This window comes from Artemia franciscana, chromosome 8 (genome assembly GCF_032884065.1).
Source record: "Artemia franciscana chromosome 8, ASM3288406v1, whole genome shotgun sequence".
NCBI lineage: Eukaryota > Metazoa > Arthropoda > Branchiopoda > Anostraca > Artemiidae > Artemia > Artemia franciscana.
Genome location: NC_088870.1, coordinates 7,277,891 through 7,303,245, shown reverse-complemented (window position 1 = coordinate 7,303,245; position 25,355 = coordinate 7,277,891). Strand labels below are relative to the sequence as shown.

The following is a 25,355-nucleotide window of genomic DNA, read 5'->3' as shown; positions in this document are numbered from 1 at the left end:
TTACTAACAATGGACGTAGTGCTTGTCTATTTTGTTTATCTGTCGCTTAAAAAACCAGTCCAGGCTCTGGTTGGCTTTGTGCCGACACATATGTTGCAATGGACAAAACTCAAGATTCTAGGCTAGTGTTTTATTCTATTTCATTCTATAACTATGAAGCATTCTATTATCTTCAACCGACTTCACACATATATTTGGAGTAAGCCCAAGCAGTAAGATTACGTTTTTTATTATCCTAGCGAAGCCTATTTCATATAATTTATGTCTGTTAATATTTATATTTATATATATTTATATTTATGTCAAAATAATTTGAAAACATTAAATACAACTTACAAAATTGAAATCCTAAAACTGAAACTAGAGCACTTTGTCAAAGGTTAATCTGAGGCTAGAATGCATCAAGAGGGAAGTTTTAATTAATCATATAGAAAAAAGGGTAAATTTTCCGATTAACTCACCAATGAGATAACTAAGATACAGACATACTTTTAGAAAAATAATTTCATCTTGAATCCAAATATTGCATTCATTTGCGATGGAAATGAATTTTACAAAAAAAAACGTTCAAATATGTAATGATAGCTCATTCTAACGGAAAATAAAAGTTCTATTGCCCTTTTTTAAGTGAACAAAAAATTAGAGGGCACCTAGGCCCCCTCCCACGCTCATTTTTTCCCAAAGTTAATAGATCAAAATTTTGAGATAGCCATTTTGTTCAACATAGTCGAAAAACCTAGTAACTATGTCTTTAGGGACGACTTACTCCCTCACAGTCCCCGGGGGAGGGACTGCAAGTTACAAACTTCGACCAGTGTTTACATACAGTAATGGTTGTTGGGAAGTGTACAAACGTTTTCAGGGGGATTTTTTGATTGGGGAGAGGTTGAGGGGAGGAGGTTACGTGGTAGTATCTTTCCATGGAGTAATTTGTCATGGGGGAAGAGAATTTCAATGAAGGGGGTGAGACATTTCTAGCATTATTTAAAAAAAAACAATGAAAAAATAAATATGAAAGAGTTTTTTCAACTGAAAGTAAGAAGCAGCATTAAAACTTAAAACGACAGAAAATATTACGCATTTGAGGGTTCATCTTGCTCTTTGCGCTAAAGTATTTTTAGTTACTTCAACTATTTATTCTACGGCCTTTTTGATTCAGAGGTCATTCTTAAAGAGTTGGGACAAAATTTAAGCTTTAGTGTTAAGATTGAGGTATTAACGAGGGGGCAAACCTCCTGGACGTAAAAAAAGGGGGCAATACTCCATATACGTAACAAAAATATACGAACATAAAAGTTCGTTAAGTGAGTTAATTCGTAAGTTACGTATATTGTTTACTATTGAAAATGTTTGTAAAAAATAAAGTTCTAGTTGCCTTTTTAAGCAACCAAAAGATTGGAGGGCAAATAGGCCTCCCCTCACCCCATTTTTCTCAAAATCGTCTGACGAAAACTAAGAGAAAGCCATTTAGCCAAAAAAAAAAAGAAAAAAAAAAAAAAATCTGAGTCAAGTTTCAAATTTTATTTTTGTGCTCAACAGACATATCGTGATTTAAACTCTGAATTGAATATCTTAAAACCTCAAGACTAAAAAAAAATAATTAGAAATTTACCACAGATTGAAACCCTGAGAATTTAAATCCCCAATCTATACCTATCAAATACAAAATAACAAACACATTATTATTTGTTTTTTAAGGAGTATTTCGACTCAGATACTTAGTTCGAAGCACATACCTACATGCATCTTTGTTAGAGTGTATATTTTTCTGATGAATTTGGTCTTTTTTCAAATATTTTAGGATGAATAGAGGAGAAAATACTAATGAAGAGCTCTTTACCGACAGGACTCTAGAATGAGAAGACTGGCCATTATAAACGTTCACCAAAATATTGGGGTAGATATCAACCGTGTAATAAATAGATAGGACGGGAGTTGAAAATAGAGAAATGGACTTTTTCTTATAAAATTGTGAATTCTGTAATTTCAGCGAAATATATTGACTTTCTAAAAGTGGAAAGATACGCTATGTTGTTGCAATAAGTAAAATTTTGATTAGTAAATTTTTGAGATTTCATCAAAGTTGACACTGTTTATTAAAACACTATTCTTAAAAAGAAACGGTGATTAATTAATGCTTTATTGCCTATAGTAAAAACCCTTGTCTTAAATGTTTTTCTATGCATTTCTATCTCTTCATTCTGTTTTTCTTGTTACACCCCTAGGACAATTAGTTTTTAATGCTTAATATATCTTTTACTAACGTACAAGTTGTATTTTTATCCTCATTTCGGGTTCTCTGATACGATGAATGCGCTGGTGTGATGTTCATTAAGACTCTTTGACTTTTAGGGGTGTTCCCCCCTACTTTCCAAAATAAGGCAAGTTTTCTCAGGCTCGCAACTTTTGATGGGTAAGACTATATTTGATGAAACTTATATATTTAAAATCGGCATAAAAATACAAACCTTTTGATGTATCAAAATTCCGTTTTTTTAGAGTTTCGTTTACTATTGAGCCTGGTCGCTCCTTACTACAGCTCGTTACCACGAACTGTTTGATATGAGACTTATGCAACAGAAACGAAGGTACTTACAAGTTATAGCAACCACACTGTTGTCTTGATATGACTAAAACTGGTTTCTCTGTCTGCATTCGAAGATAATTTGCTTAGTCTCAGTAAGATAAACTACTATGCAGGTATATTTTAATTAGACATTTTATATATACTGTTGGTTAGGTATTTAATATAGTTACAAATATTTCTTAATTAGTTACTTGATTATATAGTTATTAATATTAATATTAATATTTAGTTATTAATATTAATACTGGTTAGGTATTTAATATAATGTGTTCTGGGAGGCGTTGTAGTTTCCATAATTTTGTTACTAAAGTATTATATTTCCATGATATTTTGGTTTATTCCTTTAGAATTAACCTAAATTCACCTCTTGGGTGTGGTTGCTATAACACGCAAGAACCATAACCATTGAAGTCTGGAATTGTTTTTTTTTCTAGTACATCATTTCTTCGGAGTATAAGTCAATTAGCTCTAGACAAGAATGTCACTCGCTCGGAGCTTCCTGATTGCGAATTACCGAGGGTATCCCTGACGCAATATTTATTTGAACAAACAGATAAGTTCGGGAACAAAGTCGCCTTGGTAAGTTTCAATCTTTCAACCTTAATTCGAATCCAAAGCGAATCTAATGTGCAAAGATAAAATACAAAATTTATTCACTTTGTAGATCACTAGAAGAAAGATTATAGTCTAAAGTTGAACTTCATTTGAGATATCTTGTATTTTTCAAGCTTAATATTTTGAATGGAAATCAAAACGAGCGAATAACGTTTGAATAATTGCTTACGTGCAATAATGATACTTTCAAACTATGCTGCGAAATCTTTTACATTATCATTGCCTGAAACTTTATGTTGTGTTATGTAATCCTGTGGAGAAATTTTTATCTGAGTAGGCTGTGCCAAGCAGAAATACACCTGAATGGAGATTTTTGCGTGAAATAAGTTTATCTTACGTTAGAGACAAGTCGAAATTTTAGCAGCATAATGGAATTTCTGGGTTCGGCAATTGAAAATTTGTTTAATGAAATTAATACACTTTTCCTAGAAAACACTTAACCCTGTTGTGGCAAAGTAGATTGATGCTCTGTTTGGCGATACAGCACCCAGGGTTCGTTCCCGCCGCAGCAAGGCTGGGTGACAAGCTTGCTACAAGCTAAAAAAAAAAGACCCAGCAGATGAAACCTCTATTGAACGCCCTATGGTGCCAGCAATGGACCTGGAGGATATTTATCCTTTTTATCATTTTTAGAAAGCCTTTAATAGTTCATCAGAACTTGAATCTCCATATACCTTCCATATTCGTAATTTTTGATTTTAGACGATGATTTTAATGGTTTTAGGTGTTTATACCTTAGCCTAGTGTGAAACGTTATATTTAACTTTATGTAACTGAAATATCTCTTATAGAGAATCACGTACATAGGAGTAATGTATATAGTGTGATATACATAGTGTGAAAGACGTTAAAAGATTAGCCTTGAGTAGGCAGAAGCTGAGAAGCACTGGAAAATATTTATAAGCAATGAAACCAAGTGATGCCAGAAGAAACTGAGTTTGAACAAGTGAAAATGACCTAGCGACATTTTTATTTTTTATTTATTTTAAATAACCAAGGGGGCAATGAAGGGGGACAAGGGGGCAAGTGCTTGGAACACTCCCCCCCACAAAAATGGCACAGTTCCAACACGCTTGTATATAATTATATAACTATATAAGAGGGCGGCCCCTTGTATATAACTCAGAAGTAGTAAAAAGGAAAAAAAAAACTACAACACACAGTAGACTGAAAAACAAAAGCAAAAAATAACAAAAAGAGACAAGGTAAGTACATTCTCACAACAACGCAAAACAACTTAACATTACAGAAAAGGGAGTAATCATAACACGGACTCAATAGAACTAAGCATAAAGATTGCTTTTTTTTTTATACTAAAACACTTGTCAGTTCTGGAAATTTCAGAGTCGTCCCTAACATGAAACCGATCTAAAAATTTCACAATACTAAATACTTAAAAAATTAAATATTTTCAGTTTAGAGTTAAAAAGTCTTTATGGAAATCAAAAGGAAAGTATATAGTCCGCATAATTGCTTAGGTGCAAACTATAAAAATGACAAGTCTTAAGTCAACTTAAATTGGAATAGATAAATATTCCTGCACGGTGAAGCCACGATCTGAAGGAAAAAAATTAATTAAAAACGGGAAAAAAAGGCCGAGCAGTGTTTTTCGGAATAACTATCTTATCTTAATTCAAATCCCTATAAATTCTTCCTTAAAACCAACCTCCCACCCCATTCTGAGACGAGCTAATTTCCGCTGGGCCCTAGATAGATGGCCAAAAAGACAATCATTGATTGTAAAATGGCCAAAATTGTCCCACATTAGAGTGGAACCAGGTCCAGATTCTCTATTACATTTTCAGGGTTTAGTGTGTGGAACTTCTATTCGTGCAGTGAATTCTATTCTGGAGATTATTTGTGAGGAGGTTGTTTAAAAGTATGTTGAAAAAGTATTTGCTAGGTCGAGGCTGATAGTTAGTTTTTTTCTTCTTTTTTTCTCGTTATTATTGTAGTGAGTTGATGAGATATCGGTTATCCTTTAAGATGTTTTTGTTATGGTGATGTATGGTGTTATTAGTTTTCATTTACTTATTTGGAACCCACAATAGTACAATTAAAAGAAACAAATAGTGGAGTAATCTGACTGTTTAAAGTTACTGTCCGTCAAAAAGCAAGCTGGAAGCAGATGTAGGTCTATATCACTTTCAAGGGCTAAAAAAACATCGTTGAGAGAGGTAGGACACGTTCTAGGGATGAAGGATGACAGGTTGCCAAAAATCGTCCTTATAGGCCAACCATATAGGGTCAAACCAAAAGCTAGTCGTTCCCGAATAGAGTGGGAGGATTTTGTTAGGAAAGATAATGACGAAGACCACACTGCCTTTTCATAATACAACTACAGAAGAGAGAATCATTACTTCTTAACTTTTTGTTAAGAAGTAATGATGCCAAGGCTATTTTAAAAAATAGATTTTTAACCGAGAACTTTTATTGTAAGTTTTTTATTGTTTATTATTTTCTTTGCTGAAGACGACCCTTAGATATAGGGCCGAAATGTTCAAATAGGTTTTGTTGGTTCACGGTCTTGGGAAAAAAGTCTTCATTATTCTCTCTTCTATAGTTGCGTTAGGAAAGACTGAAGGGAAATGGGAACTTCTTGGAGAGAGTAAAGAGGGAGGGTTCGAATAGATCGGGATGGAGAAGGAGTGCATGTAGCTGTGTTGACGTCAGGTGGATTGGTCCTCCAATGAGTTGCTGGTATTAATAGTAGTAGAAGTTCATCATTCGGCAGAAATCCAAGTTCAAATTATTATCCTAAGTGCCAGTGATGTCTATCCACTTGGGGCGAAACGAGAAGCAGATTATCTTCGAATGGGGGGGTGATAGGTCATAAGGAAAGATTTAAATGACATTTGAGCCCCATGGGAGAGGGTTAAGTGTAAAGCTTAAAACAGATTTTAGTGAAGGAGCACAGATGTGCTGGCCTCAGGCGGTTTGGTTCTTCAGCGGGTTTTTTAGTAGTGGTAGTATAAGTAGCAGTAAGATAATTGACCGACGAAGAACACAAAGACCCACAAGTCACAAGACCCAGCGAACTGCATTTTGCCAGATTTGGAGCAATTGTAGCATAAGCTTTTTGATCGATAAGATCAGAACTCGTCTTGATTATTTTGAAAAGATTTAAAGACCCACGTCAGCTTTTCATACAGGAATAAAGGCTCTTTCGAACTACTCCGAACAACCTTTGACAATGGCTTAACTTAAGGTCTCGCATTAATTTATGTAATTTTACTAAGTAAATTATGTTGGTAACATAGACAGTGTATTGACCTCTACACAGAGTTTGACGCTACGCAAAATTATGCCAATATAGAAGGAGGAAAACAGAATTTCTGGAACAGAGTACTTTGTCTGCAACGTGATAAGTATGATGTACTTTACATGACTTTATTTCGCGTTATGGAAAAGTAAACAAAGCAGTAGTAAAATTGAATTTACGAGTAAATTATGTCTGTAACGCAGGCAGTGCCAAGTAAACTCACTACCTACATATAATTTTAAGTTTCGTAAAATATGTAGATGGCGATTTCACTCTTGTCATCGAAATTATGTTACGTTTTGGAAAATTCAGTAAAGGAGTAAAACAAATGGAATTCGTAGATGACCCAATTTTGTGTGTAACTCATGCCGTATAGAATAAGCAATTTTATATTACGCACTGGAAAAGACAATATAACAGCAATAAATAGAATTGTCCTTATGAGTAATTAATAAATTCTAAAAAAAAATATATAGAAATTTTCTAGATAGAGCTTATTAAACAATCATGTTATTGATTTATGTAAATTGCAGATGATTCAGTTTGACTGAAAGCCCAATCTTTAACGAATTTCTAGAAAAATACTTCTTGAGAACTTTCTCAAATGAATTAAAAAATTGTTTAAACTTATACCTGACTAGAGAGACGATTTTGTTAAACTTATTATCTGAAAGTGAAAAGTAGGGTTGCCACCTGGTGAGAAAAAATCGCTTGATTTTAGTGAATTTTTGGTTGATTTAGTAATTTTCTTCAATAATCTAGTGATTTATGTACAAATTTAGTGATTTCTTTTGTTTAGGCAAAATAAAAAATCACTTGAAATAGTGACAAATCACTAGAGGTAGCAAACCTTTTGAAACATAAGTGAATCCAGTACTCGTCAAAAGGAAGGTGTCTCTACAACTGGGAATTGGGAAATCTGGCTGCCGAAGTTCCGGCTGCTGAATTCCTGTCAAACCTAGTTTTACTTTGCATTATTGAAGCAGCTTATAATCAATTTTTTTCTGCGCGCCTGAACCTATAAAAAGTGTGGTACATTCCTCAAATTTCAATTGGAGAAGAAGAATGGACTTGAAGGAAGAAGAATTAAAGAATTGATTTAGAATAAGAACGTAATTTTGGTACTGGTCTCTTTTTATTGCAGAAATATTTTCAGTCTAAAATTAAAGACTAAGTATTTATATCATCTCAGGGGCACAAAAGGGAGGGGGTAGGTCCAAAAAGAAAATTGAAGTAGTTTATAAGTCGTATGTGTCCTTTAAATAACTGTAAGATGCACTTTGTATATTCCCTATGTCATTCTAAAAGTGTTTGAAGAATTAGAATGAATTATATATATATATATATATATATATATATATATATATATATATATATATATATATATATATATATATATATATATATATATATAAGGCACGTAGGCAGGAATTTTTTCGGGGGAGGTGCAAAACCTTCGAAACAGCAGACATAAAGTAGCACTTTTTTTATTTAGTAATGCAAAAAGCACGTATATCGGAAAATACAGATTAACTTTAATCTGTTGTATTGTAGCGGATGGAGGGAAGAAGTCCTCAAAATTACGTTTTAGGCTCAGTTTATGTTCATAGCAATTTAGAACCAGGGATTAATCCATTATATCCCACTGAAAGGGAAATTCTATGGTTAACAGTGCAATATGGGTGCTGTGGGGGTAGTTCTTCTATTGCAAAAACGGAGATTTTAATGACAGATGATTGTTTCCAAAATTGATCCATTAAAAGTTGTACTTTATCCTGAAAAGGGGGGATAAACGCCCCAATATCAAGGATAATCCTATTTTGCTGTGGAAAGCAAACTATCTTTACAAAAAAAAATAACAGTACAATTGCTAATTACTTCAAAGAGGGTAAAAAGTTAGACAGAAAATGGGTTAATAATTGGGCAGGGATTTGTCCGGATAATTGCATGCTGTAAAATCCCCCCCAAAAAGCTTCAGACATATATCTAGATTCTTAATAAATATCCTACTTTTGCCAGAAATCCCAAGAAACCATGGGGAAATTAAACATTTCACAAAATTTCGGAGGGGACCCGGGCCCCAAGGCCCCCCCTCTGCGTACATGCCAGGTATATATATATATATATATATATATATATATATATATATATATATATATATATATATATATATATATATATATATATATATATATATATAAATATATATATATATCTATATATATATAAAAATAAGTTGTCTGTCTGTGTGTCTGTCTGTGGATCAGGTGACGGCATGTTTCTGTGTTGACTGACGTCATGAAATTAGTTGTCGTCATTTTTGCTTTGACGGTGATCTCATTAATGGTATTTAAGACATGCGTTCACGGAAAAATGTTTAATTGTAAAATGACTGAAGAACCTACAATGGCAACAGCCGAGGAAGCTGCTCAAAGAGTTTATGCCAAAAAACTTGCTGCTGATAGAGAAAGTAAGAAAAGAAAGCGTTCCGAGGAATCACAAGAACAGCAAGAAAACAGGCTTGTGGCTAAAGAACGCAAAACCGCGCAGTTAGATGAAAATCCACCTGGACAGCGAGAGTCAAAACATATCAAAACTGAAAATGATAGCGATGATGATTGGGTTTGGGATTTTGACTTGGATAAGGTCATCAATGCCTACCAGATTTAAGTTAAAAAAACGAAGGTTCGTCGATATGTACTTCATAGTGACGCTGAAAAATAAAAAAGAAAAATAAAACTGAAAAAAGAAAAGAGGTAAATAACTAAAAAAAAACTAAAAAGAAAAAACAATCAAAGAGAAATTACAGACCGGGACACAAATGACGACCGAGACAGAGGGAATATAAGTGATGACCGGGAACCTCAAAGAGAAATTACACACTGGGACACCCAGACCCAAATCACGACCGGGACACAGGGAATATAAATGACGACCGGGACACAGGGACACAACTACAACGGGGACGCTGGGGACACAGGCAGGATATATAAATGACGACCGGGACACAGGGATTGTTCGAATAGAAATTACAGACCGGGACACCGGGACACAAATGACGACCGGGACACCGGGACACAGGGAATATAAATGACGACCGGGACACTCAAAGAGAAATTACAAACTGGGACACGGGGACACAAATGACGACCGGGACAGAGGGACACATCATTAGAATAATGAGGTATAGATCTGAATACGGATTGTTTTTCCCATGGACAATTATATGTTGCATGTTCAAGAGTCAGTAAACCTGACAATCTATTTATATGCACAGACAATGAGACAGCGAAGAATGTTGTATATTCGCATGTTTTACGTAGTTAAAACATATATTTATATCTATCTCTATTCACAGATGGGACACAGGGACACAACTACAATGGCGCGTAACTTATATGGCGCGTAACGACTTACGCGCGCGGGGGGGGCTTGGGGGGGCGCGAAGCCCCCCACCAACTAGGTGTTGGGGTGGCGCGAAGCGCCACCCCAACAGCTAGTATACTAATAAAATATTCAAAATTCTTGATCTCTGGATATGATTACTGCATAGTCTATTATTGTTTTAACTTCTTTTTCAAACAGTTCGTGGCAACGAACTGTAGTAAGGAGTGACCTGGCTCAATAGTAACCAAAACTCTAAAAGACGGAATTTTGATTCCAATAGATACATCAAATAATTGAATTTTTATCCTTGTTTTAAATATATAAATTTCATCAAGTTCAGTCTTACCCATCAAAAGTTAAGAGCCTCAGCAAATTTGCCATATTTTTGAAAAAAGGGGGAATCACCCCCTAAAGGCTATATAATCTTAATGAAAATCTCAACATCAAGATTTAGTGTATTTGAAAACCCTATTGTAGAGGTTTCAAGCTCTTATCTGAAAAATGCAGAATTTTGTAATTTTTTTTTGCAAGAAGAAAGATCGCGGTTGCGTGCTTATTTGTTTTTTTCCCCAGGGGTGATAGTATCGACCCAGTGGTCCTAGAATGTCGCAAGAGGGCTCATTATAATGTAAATTAAAATTTTTAGTGTCCTTTTTTCGTGACCAAAAATCAAAGGGCAACTAGGCCCTTCTCACTAAAAATTTTTAGAGAGCTATTTTGCTCAGCATAGTCGAAAATCCTAATGACTATGTCTCTGAGGACTTCTTAATCCCCCACAGTCCCCGGGGGAATGGCTGCAAGTTATGAACTTTGCCCATTGTTTACATATATTATTGGTTATTGGGAAGTATACTCACGTTTTCAGGGGGATTTTTTCTGGTGGTGCTGGGGGGGGTCGGTGGGTACGTGTTAGGATTTTTCCATGGATTAATTCATTATGGGGACGATAATTTCCATAAAGGGGGTGCTTTATTTTCCAGTATTATTTTTAAAAGAACAATGAGAAACTAAATATTAAAAAAAAACAAGTTTTTTTAACTGAATGTAAGGAGCAACATTAAAACTTAAAACGAACAGAAATAACCACATATACTAGGGGTCTCTCCCGTCCTCAATACCTCTATCTTTGCGCTAAAGTATGCTTTATAATTTCAAAAGAGCTATTTGTTCTAATTAAATGGCAATAATTTGTGATTCAGGGGTTATTCTTAAAGAATTGGAACAAAATCTGAACTTCAGTGTAGAGCGAGGTATTGAAGAGGGGGCAAACCCCCTCATATACATAATAAAAATACACAAATATAGAACTTTGTTTCGTAAGTTACGTATATTTATTAATAATAAAAACTTTCGTAAATCAAATTTAAAGTTCTAGTGACCTTTTAAGTAACCAAAAAAATTGGAGGGCAACAAGGCTCCCTCTACCGCCCCTTTTTCTCTAAATCATCCGGTCAAAACTTTTAGGAAGCCATATGGCCAAAATAGTAAAATTAATATGCAAATTTCGTTTTAATCATTTATGTAGGGTGTCCCAAAATCCAAACCTGCATTAATTCAAAAGCGTCCAGAAATTAGATAAACAAGTTTTTATAGCAGAAATTAAGGAGCGACATTAAAACTTGAAACGAACAGAAATTATTCTGTATATGAAAGGGAATGTCCCCTGCTCAACGCCCCCACCGTTTACGCTAAATTTTGACTCCTTCTCTCGATTCTCTTTTTAAAAGCAAAAAAAATGTTAGCGCAAAGAGCGGGGTGTTGAAGAAGGGACAGCCCCTTTTATATACAGAACAATTTCTATTCTTTTTAAGTTTTAACGTCGCTCCCTACTTTAAGTTAAAAAAGCTTGTTTTTTTGTTTGATTCCTTTGGTAAAGGCAGAGAAAACGGAATTTTCAAGATTGACCGGTAAATGTCGACATTAACCAGATTTCAGACATTCACAGTAACATATATATATATATATATATATATATATATATATATATATATATATATATATATATATATATATATATATATATATATATATATATATATATATATATATATATGTATATATATATACGATATTATATATATATAGGCTACCCAATATTACATATTTTATTTTGCTCATTTGGAAAGACAATATCGTCTAAGAACCTATATACCTGTAGGAATGTGCCACCACCGGAAAGACTTACACTTACAGACAAGTTCGGCAGCTCTCTGTTCGGTTTGGCGCATCACTCACCAAAATGGGACTTAGGAAGGGAGATATATTGGGTCTCGTCCTACCAAACTGTCCCGAGTGGTCTTTTATTCTCCTTGGAGCAGCCTATGTGGGAGTAATAGTGACTCCTGTAAATCCTACGTACACCGCAGGTATTTTTTTTCTTAAACAATCAATGCTTCATTATAACTGCTTGATATAATATTTTCTTTTTTATTTTTCCTTTTATCTGGAGGCTTGACTGGGTTGTGCTGGAGGTGGCCGACTATTCGAGGATTTTTTTTAATCTTTTTTACTGTTTATTGTATCTTCATCAGTCAGTGTATTTAAACTTATGTGCATTTTTAATTTTTTTTTTTACCACCTCGCACTCTATGAATTCCTTTCTCTGCCAGGCTCTAGATTTTGTTTTCTTGTTTTTTATTTATTTATTTATTTTAAGAATCTAACCGTGATATTTCAAGGGGACTATTTATTTTAAATTATTGCACGTGGTAAAAGTAAACTTACTTGTTTTAAATCCCTCCTTTCTACTTAAATAAAATAACTTTGTTAAACTAATTTAGGTTAAATTAAATTTCTACTTAATGAATTTTTAGAAGAGCAAAAAGCAATTAAATGCCTAAAACGAGTCAAAATTAGCTGTCAAAAAATGTTAAACCCTAAAATAAAGAAAAATACTACTAATGCTGCAATGAGACCTAAACGAACAGAATTTACAACGAATAATGAAGTTACAGCGTCTAATGAATATGTCTTACTACTGTCTAACTAATATGCTTCTTTTGCATCGATTGTTGCAGCAAAAGCTCGATTCAACTGCCTACTATTAGCTAACCCCCTCAGCGCTGTAGCCCTCCCTCACATCTTGTATATTGCTTCATTCTGGAAGTTGTTTACTAAAACCGCAGCTTAGATACCAATATACAGTTGTGAAAACCCGATTTATTTTTGGGACACAGTGCGCGGTAGCCATACTAGCAGCTGGAGACAGGAAACTGATATTGGTATTTAAGTTGTGTATGCAACAAAACAAAATTGCGTTCCCGCCTATGGTGTTGTAGTACGATCTACGCGTCGGAGCACGGGCTTGGAGGAAGCACCAGGTTCAGAACTCTGTACCAAAAGCTTCTCATGGGCAAAATAGGATTTTTAATAACCGTATTGGTATCTAAGCTGTGACTAAAACCGATTTTCTTTAAGTACGGTCCATTTTCTTTCGGCTCGCCAAGTATTTACTTTGGTTACTGCCTTGGTAGCAAAATTCTTCATTAGTTGGAAAGTGTGGACTTGCTCAGCCTGATATTTCAATTTCTAAATTAATTGATAAGCGTAACCGAAAACTTAGTTCAAAGAATGACTGGTACCCCGTTTTAGTTCAAAAGTATTTAAGTGATTTGTGTTTATTGTGTATTTAATGCCGAGGTCTATTTTTGGTTTATTTTTGTGTGAATATGTTGATGCTGTATGCGTTAATTTGCTTTTGTTTTGTTTGATTTTGTTCTTATTTTGTCCTTGGTTTTGCTTCATTTTTATTAGGTTCTTATTATTATTTTGTCTTTGATCTATTTATAATTTTGTGTTTTTATTTGATTTTATTGGTTTTTGTCGATGTTTGTTTCGTACTATTGCTTTATTTCCTTTTTTTATATATTTTGCTCCGTCCTTTTCAGTTTTGTAGATGAGTTTTTGATTAATAAATAAGTAAATAATGAACAGGTAAACGATGAATTTAAAACAAATAATGAATCTACAACGAATAAAACAAAGCGTTATGGTAAATAAGCATAAAGGTATATCAAATGACAGCAAGTATAAAGTAAGATTATAAAGTATAAAGTAAGAAGTATAAAGTAAGTATACTGCAAATAAATATAATGTTGCTGCTTCATCAAACCCCTCAGAAAAATAGGTATTTTGGGTCTCATACCATTAAGATGTAATTTGACGCCAAGATTCTATATGTCTTTTTGACTATTTACAATTAAACAAGGTCACACAAAGTTATTGAAGTGCCAAAGTCAGTGGCGGTTCTGGCCTCTCTTGTGATCGGGCCATAATCTTGCTTAGCGCGCCCCTCCCCCTGTATCGAAAAATTTTTCATTCCAAATTTTAACAAAATTTTCATTTATTAACATACTTTTCAATTGTTAACAGAATTTTCCATTCATTTAAATCTGACTTTTCTTACTTTAGCCTCTGTGAAGTTATAAATTATCTTGAGAATTATCTGTAGAACACGAACAGGTTCGATTACAAAACATTGCAACAAAAAAAACATTAAAATTAAATAAGTTCGGCCTCATTACTTTTTATTTTCAAGGAATGGTAATGAAGACATGGGAAAAATCCGAATTTCGGGTTCAATTTGCGTATACTTACTGCCAACAGTGCCTTCTACTTTCCTTTGAGAAAAGTTAAATTTCAAAAATTACAAAGTGATCAAACTGTCAGATTATTTATTGCAAATTTTGCGTCTATAAAATTTCTGTACCCAGCGTAATTGCCCGCTCTGTCTCTCCCTAAGACCGCCTCTGGCCAAAGTAATCAAGATAAAAACCTTTTTTGACCCCTCAATCCATCTTAGGTCTATTCATATCTGAAAACCGCAATTCAACAAGATTTTTCTTTTGGTTTACTCGAAACTATGTTGGTATGACTCGAGTTGAACTGTGAAACTAAGTAATCAAAACTAATTAGTTAAATTTGACAATAGTTCTAGTTCGTAAACATCTAATTAAAAGTCATCTGTTGATTCCCAAACATAACTGAACATTCAAACGAAAGGTACAATTTCTTAAGGTATTTGGTGCCATTTCTTTGAGCTTATTTTTGAGGATTTTTTAACCATGTTTCTAATTCTTTTTAATTTGGTGCTTCTGCCAAAAACTTCATAACTGAATTGAATTTCCAATTTTTCTAATGGTATTGGACAAGTAACATCAGCTCTTAATAAGTTGAAACCAATTTGGCGCAGACTAAGCGCTTGAAGCTCCACCCAATGAATAGCAATGTGATTTCTATTCAGTTGCAATGTGATCCTTTAAGCAAGAGAATGGTGAAAACCAAAAATGCAACTGAAGAAAATTATCTTTGCCTCTGAAAACATGTGTCTTAGAAGAATCCTGTAGATATCATGGCAGAAAAAGATCACCAATAAAGAAGTTTCCTGGCGAACTGGTCAGCCATTATTTACTGGTATTCTGAAGTTTGGGAGATGAAAGTGCCTTGGCCACGTCCTTTGCATGCCAGAGGATCGACTCCCACATACAATTTATGAGTTGGGCTATGGATGGAGCTGAAAAAGAGGCTGACCAAATACGGCCTGATGACGGAAATACATGTGAGCAGAGGTAATATGTCTCTTCAACCACATTGGGAGGACTTCACGGCCTTAGCTCAGCCTTGTGATATCTGAGGAGGCTTCGTATACATCCTATGCACAATTCATGGGTCTGGAGGATCTAAGATAATGTTATATATGGTTGTGTAAGCTTCCACTTGAACAATTCAGGCTTTTAAGTAAGCATTTTATTTCCGTGGACAGTGTTATTTTTAGACTGACCACACCCACCAATATAAAATGATAACATAAAAGTGGCAAAAGACATTGCTGTTTTGTAGCGAAGAATTGAATCAGAATTGAGCCAACAAACAAATTCAACCTCCAGAAAGCAATCAAAACAATCCTCAATAATTCATTGCAGTAAATCGTCTGTGTGTAAATACACACAGGTAGGACACATTACATGAGACCATAGTGCATGTTGATGAGCCGTTGGTGATCCTGTAGAACATGTTCTAGTGGGATTTTCTAAGGGACTATTTAGAAAATGCTTTAACCTTGTTTTAAACTAATCAAATGTTTAGACACTTCAATTATTCAAATATGTTACAAAAACTAGTTTCATTACTTGTAGTTCCTGAGTATATGAAGATACAGAACGCTATCAATTAGTCTTTAGGCATTTGTTTTTTGTCTCAGCCAATCTGTAACCGGTGCAATAATTTGATTACACTCATTTCAGGTGAAATAATTCGACAATTTAATGCGGCAGAAGTGAGGGCTGTGCTCTGTGATATCTCCTATGTCTCCATGCTAAAACCGAAGCTTAATAATATCCATTCATCCAACGTCTTTATTACAATTTTTGGTCATTCAGAAGGTTGGATAACTTTTGAGGACTTGATATCTACCGACCTGTACACTGATGAAGCTACGGTAATGTAACCATGAAAAACCTAGGTATCTACACATACACTGCGAATAGAAACTGATTAACAATAATTTTATATTCACTACTAGGAGAAAAGCTTGTCCCATGATAGACTTGACCCACCTCACTAAATAGTTCCAAAACAAGAAGGTTTAGAACCACCCCTCACTCCTTCTTGATAAAAAAACATGAGATAGTTAAAGATAAGAAAACTAAGTTCCAAGTCAATTAATATTATCAATACTAAATGATATAAAGTCAAGTAATAAAAATAAATTGGCGAACATACGTAATTTAAAACAAGAGTCTGATTCCCCCGCAATCTCTTCTTCCTTCCGAATACAGGACAAAGGGGTAAATAGCAAATGTGACCCTCCCTGGCAGGAGGTATTATATTTTTTCTTACTCAGATTTTGATAATACTTTTCCTCTACAAGCCTCCCTGCAAAATACCCCCATCTATTTTTTATACTTCCTGTCAGGAAGGGTTGCAAGAGGAGTAATTCCTTGAATTGATAGTGTAACATATTATATTATCCTATTACTACTACTACTACTACTACTAATAACTCACTGCAGCACCAAACCGCCTGAGGCCAACACAGCTACGCACGCTCCTCCTCCAACCTAATCTATTTAAAGCCTCCCTCTTTACACCCTCCCAGGAAGTTCCCATTTCCTTTAAATCCTTATTTATGACATCCTCCCAACCCAGACAAGGACGACCTGCTTTCCGTGTAGCCCCAGACGGTTGGCCAAAAAGGACAATCTTCGGTAATCTGTCATCCTTCATCCGTAGAACGTGGCCTAGCCATCTCAACCTTTCTTTCATTATAGCCCCAGAAAGCGGGATTGAACCACACTTTTCGTACAACCTACTGTTTGAAATACGGTCAGTCAGCCGGGTACCCAGAACAATCCGTAGGCAATTTCTCTGGAAAACATCTAGTAAATTTTCATCTGCTTTTCGGAGTGTCCATGCTTCAGAGCCATATTTGACCACTGTCATCACTGTAGCTTCCAATATTCTAATCTTGGTTTGTAGGCTTATCTTTCTATTCTTCCAAACTTTTTTTAACTGTGAAAAAACACCCTGAGCTTTAGCTATTCTACTTTTAACATCTTCACTGCTCCCACCATCTTTACTAATAATACTACCAAGGTAACTGAATATATGTATCCTATTACATATATCATTAATGTATTATTGTACATTTTATCAATATGTTATGTTATCGAATATTATTGTATTACGTGATTTATGTAGTGAATAAGTGACACTTGACATTTGAAGTTGCCAAAATTAGTAGTTTTAAGACGTTTCTTTGTGTACATACATAAAGTATTTGGCTCTGAGGTTCAACTTAGCTACGAGATAAATGAGTATGTAAATGCATTTGTTTCTTTTTTAGGGTTGTGCGAAAGAGTACAGGTAATCGCTAAGATTGAAACTAATGCTAGTTTCGACAAATAGTCACAAGTGCCATGTATCGTTGACCTTTTTCACATATCTTTTCTGTCTAATGGCACAGTATAATTAGTGTAATGAGTGTAGATGGCAAAATTACTGCATTGATAAGCGCTTGATCTCAATTTGTGACACAATCACAATTACGAAGCTTGAAGAAATGCCAAGGAACCTCAAACTCTAGATGATGTTGGTGATTTTTTTCCGTCGAAACTATCGCCGTTTTTCGCTTTTACAAGTTACTCATAGCCTGCTCTTTATGTATGGTTTTAGCTGTCTAGTATAATTTTTTTTTGCTGATATTTCTTGCATTATTGTGAAAGTCATGTAAATATTACAATATTAAAAAATATGTCAATATGAAAACCCTGCCACTTAGGAACTGTCTACAGAAAACTTAAGCCACTCCAACAACTGAAAGAATTATCGACTTTTAGAATGCTCAAAGTCGTCTCATGCAAAAATATTTCAAGCCCACGTTCTTAGTAAAGACAGCACATAAAGTTCTCAAGTCGTACCCTTTTTAGTACATAAATCTTAGAAATAGCTTATTGTTATCTAGATTCATTTCGAGAATGGTATCTTCATCCTGTTGTATTAAAAGATAATAGACCTAGTAACATATTATCTATTTTCAGGTTAACCCTGAATTAAACACTTGAATTTTGACGCAATCAAGTTAAAAAATTTTGGGCTGCTCAGTTTTTTATATACTTAACCTGAAAATGATACCCTAATTCTGCTACATTCAAGTAGAAAAATATTAGAAATATTCTGCTTTTTTTTATTTTTTTTTATTGACAATTGATATTACGCCACAATCTGCCGAACAAGTTTAAAAAGTCTACTTGTGCTACAGTTTTTTTTTGTATTTACCCTAAAAACGACACCTTTATTCATCTACATTCACGTGGAAGAATACTATAAATATTCTTTTGTTTTTTATTGACAATGGATGTTACGCCATAATTTGGCCGAACAATACATGTACTATAGTTTTTTTTACATTTACCCTTAAAATGAAACCTTAATGCATTTACATTCAAGTAAAAAAATACTAGAATTATTCTACCTTTTTTTATTATTGACAATGGATGTCACGCCATAATTCTGCCAAACGAGTTTGAAAACATGTACTATAGTTTTTTTTTTTTTTATATATATTTACCCTGAAAAAGACGTCTTAATTCAGCTGCATTTCAGTGGGAAAATCCTAGAGATATCCTACTTTTTTTGAATTGACCATAAAAGTAATGTCAAAATTCTGTCATGCAAGCGTAAAAATCCTAGATACGTTATACCATATTTTATAGATTGATCCAGAAAATGAAACCTTAATTTTGCTAGTTTCAAGTGGAAAAATCCTAAAAATATTCTACTGTTTTTCTGATTCACAGCAAAAGTGACGTCATAATTCTGCCATACAAGCTTAAAAATACTGGATTTATTACAAATAATTACATTGGCCCTGAAAATGATACCTTAATTAAGCTTCATTAAGATGGAAAAATCCTAGAAATATAATGCTTTTTTTACTCTTTGATCGTAAAATGACGTCATAATTCAGCCATACAAGCTTACAAATCCTGGATATATTATCAAGGATTGACCTTATTAGATTGACCTTGAAACACCTTAATTTAGCTACATTAAAGTGGAAAGAATCCTACAGATATTCTACTGTTTTTTTTGGATTGACCGTGAATGTGACGTCATACTTCTGCCAAACAGGCATAAAAATCATAAATATATTATATTATTTTAGATTGACCCTGAAAATGACACCTTAATTTTACCATATTCAAGTGGAACCACCGGTTTGCCAAAAGGAGTCATTCTAAGTCACAGCAACATTGTCTACAACCTTTGTCAAATTCATGCACCTGCAACAACTCAAGTTCGAACTGCAATAGGAGAGTATCAGGAGAGACCCGTGTGCATCTTACCCTATTTTCATATCTATGGGTTGCAAACCCTATTATCTGGACTGTGGCATGGGTCACATCAGACAATTCTGTCAAAATTTGAACCAAGCTCATTCCTCAGTACTTTGAATTCTGTTAAGGTAGGTATTCTTTGCATCATTCCAGTGGCATTAATAATAGTTAAGTCAAAGAGAAAAAGAGAGAGCACTCATTTTTAACATGTATTTCAGTATTACAATTGTGTATTTATCTAGTTGTTAATCTTTGAAGCGTATTGATGCTGCTCCTTACATCCAGTTGGAAAAACTTTTACATATTTATTTTTTCATTGTGTTTTTTTAAAGAATGCTAGAAAATCTTGTGCTCCCTTCATGGAATTTCTCTTCCCCCATGATAAATTCTCTATGGAAAAATCATCCCACGTAATCCCTTCCCCCTGACCCCCTCCCCCAACAAGAAAAAAATCCCCCTGAAAACGTCTGTACACTTCCCAATAACCGTTTCTATATAGAAACAATGATCAAAGTTTGTGACTTGCAGCCCCTCCCCCGCGGACTGCGGGGGAGTAAATTATCCCCAAAGACATAATTATTAGGTTGCTCGACTATGCTGAACAAAATGGATGTCTCAAAATTTTTTACCCGGTGACTTTGGAGAAAAATAAGCGTGGGAGGGGGCCTAGGTGCCCTCCAATTTTTTGGTCACTTAAAAAGGGTACTAGAACTTTTAATTTCAGTTAGAATGAACCCTTCCCCGACATTCTAGGAGCACTGAGTCTATACGATCACCCCTGGGGAAAAAAAACACGCACCCGTGATCGGTCTTCTGGCAGAAAAAAAAAACGAAATTCCTCAACTTCTGCAGCTTCTGCTTGAAACTTCTGAAAAGTTTCTGAAAGTTTGAAAGTCTGAAAGTTTGAAAGTCTGAAAGTTGAAAGTTTCTGCTTGAAACTTCTGCAGCAGGGTTCTATGATACGCTGAATGTGATGGTGTGATTTTTGTTAAGATACTATGACGTTTAAGGGGTTTCAAAAATAAGGCGAATTTTCTCAGGCTCGTAACTTTTGATGGGTAAGACTAAATCTGATGAAACTTATATATTTAAAGTAATCATAAAAATCCAATTCTTTTGATGTATCTATTAGTATCAAAATTCCATTTTTTAGAGTTTTTGTCACTATTGAGCCGAGTCGCTCCTTACTACAGTTTTTTTTTTTACCACGAACTGTTTGAAATTTTAAATTACGAAATTTAAAAATTCTGTTTTAAAATTACGAAAGATAAAAAAGAGAAGGAATAATAATGTGACAAAATATTTTTTACGTAGACTAGCCAATTTAAATCCCATTTGTAGGGAGGGGATACTCAAAAAGAGCACAAGAGAGGTCCTCCCAAACACGTGTCTATTTAAAAAATTGCTTGGAGAATATCATCGAGCATCTGATATAATTAACTCATTTTTTGGTTATAATTAACTATAACTTTAACAACAAAATATATGACTCCCCAATAAAATATATGACGGCCATTTTTTCATTAAACCTTATCTGCGTAATTTGTTTCATTCGGACAAATTTCCAAGGAATCTTGAATATTTATGACACTTCCAAATGCTACGGTTATTAATTTTTATTTTTTTAAGTAAATAAAAGGCGACAAACTGCAAGATATTTAGACATGATGCAGCATAATGTTTTTTAAATTAGCATTTTTTTTTTAATTAGTTTAATTAGCGTTTTTTAATTAGCATAATGTTTTTTAAATTAAATTATTGTGCATTTATATATGTATTTTTTTTCTCAAAAACGGCTCCATTAGGGTTTTTTGAAAATTGGTGGCACACTGAGATTTTCAGGTCTGAACAAATGATCTAGATAGGTCATGAGTCTAGGAAAATTTGTTTAGAGTAATATTAAAAAAAAATAATTTGAATATAGTCACGTACATATGCATTTAAGTAGCTACTTACGTTCTGTTTCCCCAGGCGTGATCGTATCATTTTTGGTATCTATGACGCATTTTAAATTATACAAGATGACGAAAGACTCCAAAACATCTATAAGCATTGGTTCAACACGATCACCCATGGGCGAAAAAAAAAACAAAACAAAAACAAACAAATAATCACGTATCTGTTATCGTTTTCTTGGCGAAAAAACTTAATTTAACGGTTTTGCAAATGGCAGCTCGAAACCTATACTGAATCTCATACGCTGAATATAATGGTGCGTTTTTTATTGAGATTCCTTGACTAATTGGGGGTGTTTTCTGAATTTTTCTAAAATCAGGCTTATTTTCTCAGGTTTGCACCTATCGAGGCATAATACTAAACTTGATGAATTTTGTATATCTGGAATCAGTATGGAACCCATTTCTTTTAGTGCATCTGTTGATATCAAAATTCTGTTTTTTACAGTTTCGGTGACTTTTGAGCCGAGTCGCTCCTCGCATACAGTTTGTTACCACGAACTGCTTGACTGCGCAGTTTTTACGGAAGTATCATATTTCTGTCAGTGTTGCCACACTTAACTACTACTACTGCTAACAATTCACTGTAGCACCAAGTTGCCCAACACATCTACGCACTCTCCTCCTCCATCACAATCTATTCAAAGCCTCCCTCTTTACACCCTCCCAGTAAGTTCTCATTTCTCTTAAATATTTCTTTATGACATCCTCCCACCCCAACTGCGGAGTACCTGCTTCCTGTTTAGTCCTAGACGGTTGGCCGAAAAGGACAATCTTTGGCAACCTTTCATCCACCATCCCCAGAGTGCCCTAGCCTTTTCAACCTTTCTTTCGTTATAGCCCTAGAAAGCGGGTTGTCACTTTTCGTACAGCCTACTTTTTGAAATACGGTCGGTCAGCTGGGCGCCCGGAACAATCCGTAGGCAATGTCTCTGAAAAACATCTAACAAATCTTCATCTTTATCCACTTTTCGGAGCCCCCATGCTTCAGAGCAATACTTGACCACTGTCATCACTGAATCGTAAAAATAAACAATCAAAACCAACTGTTTAAGTTTGAAAAATCATTTTGTAAGAAGAAATTCAAACTCTTAAAAGCAGTTGATTTTCAAAGACTACCATACCGTTAAAGGAAAGACATATCTTCTTAAGGTGTTTGGTACCATATGAATTTAGCTTATTTTCTTTGATTATTTATATTTTTTTTCTTTAAATTTGGCACCCACTACTACCAAAAGTAAATAACAGCTTACCGAGTTTTTTTTCAACTGAAATATTCCTTTCCTTACTTTTGCCTCATAAAATGTTTATAGTTGTTTAAGTTACCACTTAACCAGTCCAAACAACCCAATTTTATTTTCAGTGTCTTTGGTACTTTTGAGGTAATCAGAGTGGGCAGGTTTTCTGAACCTTCAGGTTCTTTTTGAGTGTTTTGCTCGGACCTCAAATCTTCGTATTCTAATATCTTAATACGATTGGGTATGAAATTAGATTATAATGATTATAATGTTCTGTTTCAGCCTACTATGCTACAGCTTGTCCCTCCCCTAATCAGCTACCTTGGAAATGAGAAGAAACTAAATTTAAAGGCGTTTGAAAGGATGCATACAATTATGTCAGGTGCTGCACCTCTCGGTCCAGCCACTGCAAATAAACTGCTTGAAAAATTAAGAAATCCTGGAATAACCCTCCAAGAAGGTATGTAGGTCTAGAGCTTAGAATTGAAGTTTACTGCTAATTGCACTTCGGCATAATAAAATCTAGGTCTACACCGTATGCCTGAAGTAACAGTTAGAGCAATAAACACAAGTTATCTTTTGGTATTTGACCAGTTAACAACTAATTGAATTTAAGCAAGATTAACTCTGTACCTGTTCGGACTAAATAACGAGTGAAATACTTTTGAACTTGTAATTGAAACTTGTTAGATAAATTCATACACTTATATGTGATTACAGCTTAAGGATTATTTATGGATTGTGGCTCTGAGTTAGTATTTAGCGCTATTATCATCTGAGTCGTGCCTTGAAATACTTGGATTACTTGTAATTACTTACAAATTACTGGATTTCTTGTCCCACTCAAAGATAAGCTACTATTTATTCTCATTGCATTCATTCAGCCAGTGCGGATCATTTCATAATTATGCTTATCGACAACTTTTCTGTGGATATACTTTTTTTCCTTAATTGTGTTTGGACTGATGCCGAGTCGTGAGTGAAATTTGCTTATCATGGACAATTGGAATACCGGTACGCTTTATTATTGCCCAGTTTTGAACTTTATTCAGCATAATCTTGATGAGGGGTTAGACCGTCAGTCGATTGTGAAATACGCCAGTGATTTTCTCCCGTATGAGGACGTTCTTGACGCTAAGAAACTTTTATATAGCAATTTCTTCCCAGATGAGCCTATACCTCTTCGTTCAGGACCCAGTGCTAAGATTAGTTCATTGTCGGACATTATTGCTACTCTGTCTCGCTGCTCTACATAAAATATTGATACTCCAGAGTTCGTGATCAAATCGCCCTCTGAAGTCCCCAGTATTCCGGCATCAGCTTATTCTATCCTTACCGCCAAAGTCAACCAGTGCCTTGATCAGCTAAAATCGTTTGCTCGCCTCAATAGTCCAGTAACGTCTATAAATAGTTCTTTGGTCTCAGATAGTAAGGCTACCAATCACAAACCTTCATACACCGTCGTTCTTAAATATCCGCCTCCAGAACTAAGAGACCCCACAAGGAAAAGCTTGATTCTTTCGCCGGACATGACGGAATTATGCCGGTAAAGTCTGATCCAGTAAGGAAAAGATGGGTTGTTGTCATGCAGGATAAAGTTTCCGCCAATTCTCTCGCCGCATCTGCTGTTGTGAGCTATCCAAATATTCTTGCTAAAGTGATCGATCGCCAACCTCTCGGAGTCATTAGGGGACTTCCCGATAGTGTTTCTAGCAGTATAATCATCTCCACTATTCCTGGTCGTGTTGAGGCCACCCAGATCGGCTCTTCTCATACATTCCGTTTAGAGTTCCTTGATTCCGCTGCACTAACATCTGCCATTGCTACGGGTCTGCGCATGGGTTACGAGTCTTTTAAAATATCGGAATACAAAGAACTGCCCAGACCGTGTCTTAGTTGCCAAGCTATGCATCATTCGTTAGCTCACTGCACATATGCCCCGAATGAGATTAAGTGCTCTAAATGTTCTGGACGCCATTCCAATATTAAAGACAATCCTTGCTTAGAGACTCTGAAATATGCCAACTGCGGCGAAGCTCATGTTTCCTATAGTATGAATTGCCCAGTTATCAATCTATGAACTCTACTCCAAAATGAACCAAGCCACTATTTTAAGCTTTGCTTCTCTCAATATTAACATTAACAAAAAGACAAAGACTTGTTAATTAATGAATTATTAGTCTTCCGAAATTTTCTATCCGTTCTTCTATCCGTTTCCGCAAAAAAACTAGCAATTTTCTTCCGTTCCTCATCAAAGCCCTCCGTGATTCATTGTGATGATAACATCTTAGCGATTTAATGTGACAGCACTGCCCATATAAACGTTTTCTTACCTTGTGATCGACGTTTCATAGAATCGTTCACATCTTTCGCTAAATGTTGCTCCAGTTTAAAGTCTCAACTCCAAAGTTTGCGTTTAAAAGACCTAAATTAGGTTTTAGCTGGTGACCTTAACTGTGACATTCTCAGTACCTC

At 34.8% G+C, this 25,355-nt stretch overlaps 2 protein-coding genes across 3 annotated transcripts in view; both read left to right on the top strand.

Annotated features, from left to right (window-relative positions):
* The window catches only part of LOC136029921 (cytosolic 5'-nucleotidase 3-like), a 144,860-nt gene that overhangs the window by 99,300 nt on the left and 20,205 nt on the right, over positions 1 to 25,355 (top strand). The gene's annotated exons all lie outside the window — the stretch shown is intronic.
* Positions 51 to 23,363, top strand: LOC136029919 (uncharacterized). Its single transcript, XM_065708445.1, has 6 exons — positions 51 to 212; positions 3,022 to 3,166; positions 12,010 to 12,217; positions 16,094 to 16,287; positions 19,516 to 19,815; positions 23,163 to 23,363. Exons 1-6 carry the CDS (start codon positions 154 to 156, stop codon positions 23,346 to 23,348), a joined length of 1,092 nt encoding a protein of 363 aa, XP_065564517.1. The 5' UTR covers positions 51 to 153; the 3' UTR covers positions 23,349 to 23,363.

Coding starts and splice junctions, on each gene's coding strand:
- LOC136029919 (XM_065708445.1), top strand. CDS start 154: ATGAAGCATTCTATTATCTTCAACCGACTTCACACATATATTTGGAGT. Junction 3,167..12,009: donor TCGGGAACAAAGTCGCCTTG/GTAAGTTTCAAT, acceptor ATATACCTGTAG/GAATGTGCCACCACCGGAAA. Junction 19,816..23,162: donor GTACTTTGAATTCTGTTAAG/GTAGGTATTCTT, acceptor GTTCTGTTTCAG/CCTACTATGCTACAGCTTGT.